We start from the raw sequence: 11,232 nt of genomic DNA on the forward strand, positions 1-11,232 counted from the left end.
ATGCTTCCTGCTGCTGACCAACTTTATGGAGATGCAGATTTCATTTTCCAACAGGACTTGGCACCTGCACACAGTGCCAAAGCTACCAGTACCTGGTTTAAGGACCATGGTATCCCTGTTCTTAATTGGCCAGCAAACTCGCCTGACCTTTACCCTATAGAAAATCTATGGGGTATTGTGAAGAGGAAGATGAGATACGCCAGACCCAACAATGCAGAAGAGCTGAAGGCCACTATCAGAGCAACCTGGGCTCTCATAACACCTGAGCAGTGCCACAGACTGATAGACTCCATGCCATGCCGCATTGCTGCAGTAATTCAGGCAAAAGGAGCCCCAACTAAGTATTGAGTGCTGTACATGCTCATATTTTTCAGCTGGCCAACATTTCTAAAAATCCTTTTTGTATTGATCTCTATTCTAAATTTCAGAGATACTGAATTTGGGATTTGCATTGTCACAATTAAATGAAATAAACATTTGAAATATATCAGTCTGTGTGTAATGAATGAATATAATATCCAAGTTTCACTTTTTGAATGGAATTACTGAAATAAATCAACTTTTTGATGATATTCTAATATGACCAGCACCTGTATATTTGTGTGTGTCTGTGTGCATAAGCCTGTTAAAGAATGTAGTTGTTAATGAGAGTGGGTGTCAGCTTGTCGTGGTGAGGCAGGTAGGTGGACCCAAATGCAGGACACGTCGTGCGGCGCAGGTATAATTCAAAAGTTTAATTAAACAAACAAAAGGCGAGCGCACTTACAAGCAGTGGCTGAGTCCCAAGAAGAATCCAAAAGGGCAAGGGAAAATCCAAAATACAGGCAGATATCCAAAACAGACAGCGCTTCTTCACACCAAAAAAACACTGCAAAGACGAGACAGAAACACCAGGTATATACACACGGACTAACGAGCAGGGCGGGAGCAACACAGGTGACAGACATGAGGCTAACGAGGCAGGCGGAGACACAGCAGGGAAAACAGAGAGACTAGCAGGCAGGCAGATACTGAGGGGGGGGAAAGACAAAACACAAGTTACTCAACACTAAACATCAGAGTAATATGAATAAACTAATACAAGCAGACAGATCACAAATAAACTAACACCAACAAAGAACACAGTCAGAAGCTAAGGTAAAACAGAACTCACAGTGGGATGCCACGACTGTGCCACACCGACCCCAGCAACAGGCAGGCAAGAACCCCAGTAACCAATAGGGGTGGGAGAAAGAAAGAAAAAAATAATAATAATAATAACAAATAAAATATATATATATATATATATATTACTCCCAGATACACTGCAATGCAAACGCGGAAGACCCCGAACCAAACAACAGACGTCCAAAAAATATATATATAAATCACTTTACCCGCCCGGACTGACCGCGGCGCGCACACAACATAGCACCAAAACACACCCTGACAACACCGGCCATGTTCCCCAGAGACTCCCGAATGCCCCCACTATGAGAGAGCCGGCAGGGGGAAGCAGTGGGAGCCCCACCCCTGCCAAAGAGGGCCCAGGCGAGGAGAGGAGACAACGGGCCCCCAGGCCCAGGGACACACCACCCGCCCAGAAATGAGCAAAAGCCAGAAGCTCAAGTCCCCAGACCCCTAGGTCCAGAGCGGGCCCCCAAGCCAGGGGAGCCATGCTCCCCCCGACCCACCCCAGGTCAGGCAAGGCGGACACCAACCCCACGGCAGGACACGAGGCCAATGAGAATCCTCCCACTCCTTCAATCCCTCTGCCTGCTTCTGTAAATGTATTGTTTTGTGTTGGATGCATGTCATGGATTGTGAAGTGTTGTATGGTGGAGTAAAGATAAGGTGTGTGGTAACTAAGGTGCAGTTAAAATTGGAGAGTAGTTGTGACACAGGCAACCGCCAACCCCCACCGCCATGCACCACCACCAAGAATCAACCCACCACCAGACACACCTAGCGGCCGCATGGGATTTAGCAGCAAGGCAGTACACACCCACCCCCACTAAGTGATAAAGTTGATCAAGGGGGACCAGAGAGATTGGAATTGTGTCAATTTGTTTTTTTTTTATAGCATTTTCTCCATGCTAATGTGATCTATAAAGAGATTCCTATATTGGCCGATACTTATATTCTTTTTGGCCTTCAAGTTCATGAGGATAATTTTCTTGGCGATGCATAAGGCAGTAAGAAGTATGTATGATGTGTCAACCTCCATACTAATGTCACTTAGGTCCCCCAGCATGCAGAGTGATGGGGAAACTGGGACGGGGTAACTTAGCCATATTGTCTTCAAATATCTTTTGCCACTTTTGAACAGGTGCACATTGCCACATAGCATGCATGTAACTCTCAAATATGTTACCTGAGCAGACTAATGGATCTGGACTAATGGATAGATCTGTCAATTCAATTCAGTTCAATTCAAATTAGCTTTATTGGCATGAATGTGTAACAACAATATTGCCAAAGCATCATACATACAACATAAGAACAATCAACCCCATACATTTCATTAAACAAGTAATTAAAGCGTAAAGTAATCAAAGCGTATGTGTTTGTGTAAAAAAAAAAAAAAAATGAAGAAATATAAAAAATTAAAATAAAATAAATAAACAAAACAGTAAGCTTGTGTGTGTTTGTGTGTGTGTGTGTGTTAAAAAATAAAATAAAATAAAACAGTAAGCTTGTGTGTGTGTGTGTGTTAAAAAAAAATATATTAAAATAAATAAAATAAAACAGTAAGCGTGTGTGTGTGTGTGTTAAAAAATATATAAATAAAAATAAATAAATAAATGAAACAGTAACGTATGTGTGTATATATTAATAGACAATTTTTTTTTAAATAATTAATTGATTAAAAAATAATAATAATAAAAACAATCAGTGTCAAATGTAAAAACAAAACAATTACTAAAATAACAACCGATCAAAATAATATTTTATATATATTTATCAGTCTGAGGTTTCACTGGCTGTCCTCACTTCATGGCATGAGGAGACATATTTTGCAGCAATTATTTCACATTTAGGCATTTCTCCCTGTAAATAGGGAAGTTTCAGTGTGTCTGATATGAATTCGAATTCGGGGTATATTTGAGAATATGTTTTATATTTGGGGCATGAGGTTAGAAAGTGCAGCTCTGTCTCTATCTGTCCCCTGTCACACTGGGAGCAGAGTCTCTCCTCTTGTGGTAGCCAGCTCTGTCTGTGGCCAGGCTGTGTTCACTCAGTCTGTATGTTATCAACATTTTGTTCAGTTTGGGACATTTTATTGGTAATTTGCCAGTGTGAATTCTCTTTTTAGGGTGAGATAACATTGTAATTTACTTTGTGTTTTGGTCGTTTCTTTCCAGTATTCAATATATTTTTCTTTCTGCTTGCTATAATAATATATAATGCGATAATTTGGTTTGGTCTGCTTGAGTTGGTGTTGCTGTCCTGAAGCTGTTGGGGACTTGTTACTGCAGAGAGCCTCAGGAATAGCTGGCTGAGGGGACTCTTCTCTGGTTTCAGCTCCTGGTATGTTAGGGCTTTGTGATGATATGTCTGGGGTATGCCTGACTCCCACTTTAAGAATGGGAGAGAAATTGAACTGTCTTTTTTTAACAGTAACATGTATAATTTTGATAACAGTTTCGGAGGCGAGAGTTTAAGAAAGTCTGTTATCATTGGAGGTAGATCTAAGTCCATTATTTTATCCTTAAATCTAGCATGAATTATGGATTTAAACTGTTGAAATTCCAGAAATCTATTATGGCTAATTCCATATTGTGCCACTAGATCCTGGAATGGAATAAAGTTACTGCCTTGCATTACATGCTCTAGATGTCTTGTCTCTTTGTCATACCACAGTAGGGAATTTAGTAATTTCTTATTTTACAGGATGTCAGGATTATTCCAGATTGGGGTAAATCTGCATGGGATAGGTTCACAAGATCTCTCTTTCTTTTTTTTTGTATGATGAATAGGAGATTATTTTACCTCTCATGACTGCTTTTGCTGCCTCCCAAAGAAGACATGGCGAGGTTCCTGGCAGGTCATTAGTTTCCATATATATTGCCCCCTCCTTTTTGAAGTAACTTAAAAATAAAATCTAGGTCTTTAAGCAATGATGCATTAAATCTCCAACTTCTAGTATATAAGAGTGGGGTGGTGAGAACGCCAAACATCGCAGAGACCAAAATCGCTCATGTATTGTTTAAGGATGTCTGTTGATTTCCAAATACGGTGACCACCTGCCGTACTGAGCCTGTCAACTGCTGGATTACATACCATGTTGAAGTCCCCTCCTAATATAAGAGCTGTGTCTGAGTGAGCAGAGAGTGAGTTGAAGAAAGCATGAAAAAAGGAGGGGTCGTCAACATCTGGGCCATAGATAGTAGCAATCTATAAAGGAGTATTTTGAATCGAAATGTTAACAATAATGAATCGACCCTCTGGATCAATAGTAGTGGTATTATGATTGAAGTGTGTTTTTCTATTTATCATAATGGTGACACCCCTTTGTTTTGAGTTATAACAGGCTCAGTACGAGTGAGGAAACTGTGGTGAGGTTAGTTTATCTGCTGTCTTGGGTAAATGAGCCTCCTGTAGTAGGACAATGTCTGCTTGCAGATTATTTAGATGGTTAAAAATTTTTAATCTCTTTTCCCTTGAACCAACTCCGCGTCCATTCCAAGAGGTGAGCTTAAGTGTGGTCATCATTCAACTAAGGGATGTGGTGTAGGCTAGTGTGTGCAGTGTGTGTGTTGTATCCTTGTGTTTGGTGTGTGTGTGTTGTGTGCGCCTGTATATGTGTGTCTATTTGCGCATGCTGTATGCGCCTGCCTGTGTGTGCTAGCGTTGTGCACCACTGCTTGTGAATTAAATAATATGAAAATAGCGCAGCTGATCAACATGTAAACAGCGGAGGAAGAGCAACATTAACAAAAGAAAGAAACAGTGAAACAAAAACAGAGGAAAATACACAAAACATTATCGGACAGTCTAGTCAGATAACCACATTCTGTCTTCTGTTGAGACGTTCTCTGTCTTTTAAAGCAATTTTTACTTTTCTCCTGAATGATATGCTCAGGCAGAGTGTTCCATGCAACCATGGCTCTAGATATTGCAGTGTTCTTCATCATACTGTTTTTCGCTTTGGGTAGTGTAAATCTACCCTCAGTAGCGTGCCTGGTACAATAGTCATGCACATCTGAGCGCCAACATAGCTGGTTGGTAATTTAGTAACTGAAATCTTTTTTATAAAATAAAGCAAAGGGGCAGGACATCTATATTTTACCTTTGACCAGGTTAAACAGCTATACATTGTATTTACATTAGTTCTATATGAGCACTGAAGCGTACAACGTGCTACTTTATTCTGAGCAACTTGCAATTTTTTCCTCTGAGCATGGAAGCACTGGACCAAACCACTGAGCAATAATCCAGATGAGATAGAACTAATGCCTTAATAATCTGTCCAATTACATTTATTGATAAAAATCTCCTATTCACTGAAAGACCTCTACCCATCTTTCTCACCAACTTATCAATATGCATAGACCATGATAATTTACTATCTATTGTAATACCAAATGTTTGATCTCTTGAACTTGTTCATCTGCAACATCATTAACGTACAACTTTTACTTTTACTTTCCCTAATACAATGCTCTTTGTTTTAGAGATCTTTTGAACTACTTTGTTATTTATTACCCATTCAACTATAGACTGCAATTCCCTATTTAAGACACTTGCAAGTTCTTCAATCGTGGATTCCGCCATGCAAGCTGTTGTATCATCAGCATAAATGCTAACTTTTGCCCCTTTTGAATTACTGGTAATTCATTTGTAAACACAGCAAATAACAATGGACCTAAACAGCTTCCTTGAGGAACTCCACAGCTAATAGGATTTTCATCAGAAAAACTTCTATTAAAGAAAATTCTTTGTTTCCTGTTGGTCAAATAGCTCTCCAGCCAAAGATATGCAATTTGATTAAATCTATAACATTTAAGTTTTTTTAATAAAAACCTATGATCAATTATATCAAAACCTGCACTGAATTTGAGTCAGAGCAGTTTCAGTGTTGTGCCCTTCTCTATAAGCATATTGGTAATCTTTGTTCAAATCATTCACTGAAAAATAAAATTGCATTTGTTCATAAACAATTATCTCCATTATCTTCCTTAAAGCAGGTAACAGACTCATTGGACGACTATTAGGGCCTGAAACTTGACTTGGAAAAACAGAACAAGATCTTTACAAACTTCAAGAACAACTGTGTGGAGCAGGCATTGACCAGCCAATAGACACAAACCCAAAGCAGTGAACACTGTGGACACACTGGAAATCAGAAGACACAGTGGAAAGTTGAGGATGCAGTGGAAAGTTGAGGACACAGTGGAAAGCTGAGGACACAGTGGAAAGCTGAGGACGCAGTGGAAAGCTGAGGACGCAGTGGAAAGCTGAGGACACAGTGGAAAGCTGAGCAGACAGTATAACACTGTGGACACAGTGGAAAGTTGAGGACACAGTGGAAAGCTGAGGACGCAGTGGAAAGCTGAGGACACAGTGGAAAGCTGAGGACACAGTGGAAAGCTGAGCAGACAGTATAACACTGTGGACACAGTGGAAAGCTGAGGACGCAGTGGAAAGCTGAGCAGACAGTATAACACTGTGGACACAGTGGAAAGCTGAGGAGACAGTGTAACGCTGTGGACACAGTGGAAAGCTGAGGACGCAGTGAGCAGCAGCAGGCACCATGATCGACCTGAGTTTCCTGACGGAGGAGGAGCAGGAAACCATCCTGGCTGTGCTGAAAAGAGATACTGAGCTAAAGAAGGCTGAGGAGCAGCGTGTCCAGTGAGTTCCTTGTGTCAGTTGTTCGATGATTCAGCAGTTCTGAGTAGATGCACTAACTAATGCCTTGCTCTTTAAGTTTTATCTGTCACAGATGAGATTCTGTAGAAATTACATTATCTCCTAACTACAAGTTCCATGGGCAGGGCAAAACTTTGCTTACAGCACAGCAGAAGCTACATGAGTTTTTTGCAGTAAAAGTTTATTCAGTTCTTCATTTCCCATACCATAGTTTAGAAATGAATCATGAGCGATGTGTCTGCACTCAGGAGCCTGCAGAAGACTGTGACTGACAAGGGCCAGCTGAAGTACATGACTGGAGAATGGTTCTATGAGACCAAGCAACTTCGCCATCAGGATCGCATCCATGGCTCCGACATCATCAGGGCCTCCATGAGACACACATATAAACCACTGACTATATGTGAGTCTCTCTCTTAAACATTTTAAAGAAGGCAAAACCAGAGGTCCATTTCTCAAAATCTTTGTCCTTGTAAGCTAGAAACAATTAAATGCTCACCAAAGTATAACATTTTTAATTTATTTAATAATGTGGTGTTTCAGGGTTAAGGATCTAAGAGTAGCTAAATTGTCACTCTTCCTCCATCCAGTAGTTTTGCTTTCTGGTGTGTAATTAACACTTAGGGCTGAACCCGAATAGTCGAAGATCCGATGCTCCGATGGGTAGAGCCTGATTCGACTGTCAATCTCACAGTCGAAGCTTCGCAGTGAAATGAAGATTGTGCCTTTTTAGCGATATGGCGGCGCTCAATGTCTGATTTTAAATAGAATTACCAGTTTTCTCCCAATAAGTTAATATACAGCCTATTACAACCCAGCAAGCAATTTTAATTTTGAAAGACGTCTAATAGATGTCTCAACAGAGCCCAGACATCTAGGCTAAAGGGCTGAATTTGGGCTGTCAGTTAAAGTTTAGCAGACGTCTAACCATAGCCCAAAAATAGTCTAGTCATCAATTAGACCACTATTGAAAGACGACATATTGACGTCTAATAGATGTTGAAAATGGGTCTAGGCTAAAACAGGACTGAATTTGGGCTGGCAGTGAAAGTTTAGTAGACACCTAACTGTAGCCCAAAAATAGTCTAGCCCCTTGACGCCTGAATTTATTTACTTATTTACTCATAAAAAGAAATGGATTATTTTTGTTTTATTTGCTTTCAAGCTGATGCTAAATTAATTGAAAATTGTCAATTTGTTTTTAGAACATAGAAAAATATAAATTCAGGTATGATGTAGGTATGATGCAAATTAGCAACAACAGGCATAAACGACAAACCAGTGCCTGAAAAAGGTTCCCAGGTACGTATCAAATATGCACCACAAACAGGCATTGGGGGAATACATACATTATCTCTACTTCAGTCTGAAAGGAAAGAGTGTAATGCGAATTTGCGACAATTGGCGTTAAGGGGCTAGTCATCAATTGAATGGAATGAATTTGGGTAGTCAGTGAAAGTTTAGTAGACGTCTAACCATAGCCCAAAAAGAGTCCAGTCATCAATTAGACCTCTATTGAATGACTAACATTATAAATAGACGTCTAATAGACGTTGAAAATGGGTCTAGGCTAAAACAATGCTGAATTTGGGCTGTCAGTGAGAAGTTAATAGACGTCTAACCATAGCCCCAAAGTAGACAAGTCATCAAATAGAATTCTTTGAATTCAGATAATTAAATGTAAGAGTTCTTAAGGGCATGCGGAAACCCAGGGGTATCATGGAGTTACAGTAACGTTAACTTGCAAGCAGCATGTAAAGTTAACCACAACTTGTCTAACTCTACACTGTTACCCGCTGAAATGTCACGGTTCCTACACATGATAACAAAAAATGTAGATAAATAATGAAGACAAAGATACAGATACTTACAAGACCAAAGTAAACATCCTTTTGCTTCGAACATTTGCTGTAAACTCTCGCCCGTTGCTCGCCGAAACAGAAACGTAACTCTCGTTTAAAAGATAAAAAATGGCGAATATGTTTATCACGAGATCTGGCAACCTTAGAGAACATTACAGCAAAAATACAGATAATTTAAATGTTTCAAACGTTTACTTGCATTTGATGATATGATGTCACGCACCTCACAAGCTGCATGCAAGCTGCATCAGCTGATCCAGGGCATAATTCCAACTCCAGATGTCTGCTTTAACCAGCTTCACATTATCTCAACTTGTTAAAATTGCTTTACTTGCCCGAACTAAACCATTTGCTAAGCTGTTAACATGTGCAAGGTGTCTATTTTCCAGTATTGTAATATTACCAAATTTGTGTAATAGTTTTCACATTATTAGTGTCCATAATTTCATCCAGTGTTTACATTGTCAGTCTTACTTACTATACTATAATTTCAAGTGAATGGACTCTTGAGTACTGTAAAATAACACTACGGTAACTCTAACCCTAACCTCTGCTACTCACTGGGGGCACTTGTCTGCACTTGTCTTTAAAAAAATCTCTCTGCGGTTTTTGATCTGTCACAGACCCCAAAAGGCATTTTTCTCTTGAACCCAAGAAAATGTGTCAAAAGAAATCTTTAAATCTCCGTTTTTCTCAAGTTATTATCTTTATTGGAGCTGTGATAATCCTCAAGATCAACATAGGGCCTTGTAGACAAAAAGGTCAGAGCAAGGAAAAGAATGGGGTTACAAAACCTTCTTAAATCATTACACATGAATGAATACAGGCTCCGCAAGGGTTCAGCACTAAAACATACAATTTGTGAAAATAAGCACTGTTGAAACTGCCCTATTTATATTGGTGAAACATAAAACATTACAGTAACAGATATAAGCCAGCACCTATTGTAACAACGCATTGAAAATATACTCCTCACATCATTCTGATCAATACTCATTCTAGTGCTTCTCCTTCCGCCATGTCTGTGGCACACAAAATTAAACTGAAGATTAGATTATACACTGTAGATTATACACTGGTCAGTTTGTTTATATACTTCTGAAACTACCATGTTAGCTGGATTATAAATTGCTTGCGTGATGGGTCAGGATGGAGACTTATATAGGTTATATAGGATGTTTCTTCATGAACCTGTGTGGTAATTATTAGGTTTTTATGTTGTAATGAGTATAGACAGTGTGTGTTACAATAAATGATTAACTTTCTTTAACAGTAGCTGTGTGTTGTGTGCTGCAGTGGAACTCTCCCAGATATTGCCTGAGAAGCCCAGCTTTGTCAGCAGTGAAAATAAAGAAGTGTTCGTCCCTCCTGTACTCCGTGGAGTCCTTCAGGAGCCTCACAGGCAGCTCTGCAATGAGAAGTGAGTATAGAAAACCGAAGCAGGAAGTTATCTACAAGCAGAAGTCACAAATTTATTTCATTTCTTAGAAGTGTTTTTCAGTGTTGACATTTTATATTTTCCCCGAAACTACACCTTCTGCTGAAGTCAGGCTTCACTGGGTCTTTTGCTTTCAAGGATCACCGAGATGGTTGATCCATTTAAAAAACATTTAAAGCTGCTATTGTCAATATTTTTCTATTAACAATAGATCAAATGACTAAATTAATGTGAAAGTCGTTGCTCATAGTGATGAACCTACAGAGAATTATTACCTGGCTCTGCAGTTCCCCTCAGCTCTGTAGAGCTTTTCATCATCTTTCTACTTGATGTGTTTTATGCCCCACAGCTTTGCTGTTTCACGTCCACCAGCATTATTGTCAGCAGCAGCAGACAGCTGTTTTCAGTGAAAAAGCTCCGAAAAACTACTGTGCACAACCTGCTCAGCACCAAACAGTTGACAGACATAGCTAGACTAGCTGATGAACATGGTAGAGTTGTTGTTGTGTTGTTCCTGCTGCATCTTCTCAACAGACCCCTAACCCAAAAGATCTGTGTTTACAACTTGTTTCTGCTGCAGAGCAATGCATTATGCAGCGAGAGCATTCACTTCTTAAAGGTTTTATTATTATTTTATTATTATTGTTATTTTTAATGTTTCGATTATTCATATCATAAACACTGCTATAAATATCTGCACCATTATTCATTCAGGCTGTACCAACATCACTTTTACTGTCTGTGTATATTGTTTAGGCTGCTCCCCCATTGCTCGAGGTTTCTGCCTCTTAAAGGAGACCTATTATACTGCTTTTCCAGACGTATATTGTAGTTCTTTGACTCCTGTATGGCAGCTTTGCATGACTCAAAGTTCAAAAAATATTTTATTTTCTTATACTATTTTCTTCATGAGACTAGTGTTTCTCAGCGGGGGTGGTTCCGAGGACGATGGGGGGCGCTGGAAGCAATATTTTAGAAAGGGGGGCGCTGAGCTGCTTTTGGGGGGCGTTTGTTGGTTGGAAATTCTAAGGTGAGTTTACACTTAAGATTCACAACAATACGAGTTTAAACTTTAAA

At 39.6% G+C, this 11,232-nt stretch overlaps 1 protein-coding gene across 9 annotated transcripts in view; it reads left to right on the forward strand.

Annotated features, from left to right (window-relative positions):
- The window catches only part of sytl2a (synaptotagmin-like 2a), a 44,536-nt gene that overhangs the window by 7,489 nt on the left and 25,815 nt on the right, over nucleotides 1–11,232 (forward strand). For 7 of the 9 annotated variants that reach the window (XM_046040750.1, XM_046040756.1, XM_046040757.1 and 4 more), the window contains 3 exons: nucleotides 6,168–6,837; nucleotides 7,104–7,258; nucleotides 10,014–10,137. The exons of 1 other annotated variant lie outside the window; for it this stretch is intronic. In XM_046040750.1, coding sequence (XP_045896706.1) covers nucleotides 6,737–6,837; nucleotides 7,104–7,258; nucleotides 10,014–10,137 — 380 coding nt within the window. In that variant the 5' untranslated portion in view covers nucleotides 6,168–6,736. The remainder of the gene's footprint in view (nucleotides 1–6,167; nucleotides 6,838–7,103; nucleotides 7,259–10,013; nucleotides 10,138–11,232) is intronic. One more of the 9 variants, XM_046040752.1, reaches the window with a different exon arrangement.

This window comes from Micropterus dolomieu, linkage group LG23 (genome assembly GCF_021292245.1).
Source record: "Micropterus dolomieu isolate WLL.071019.BEF.003 ecotype Adirondacks linkage group LG23, ASM2129224v1, whole genome shotgun sequence".
Lineage (NCBI taxonomy): Eukaryota > Metazoa > Chordata > Actinopteri > Centrarchiformes > Centrarchidae > Micropterus > Micropterus dolomieu.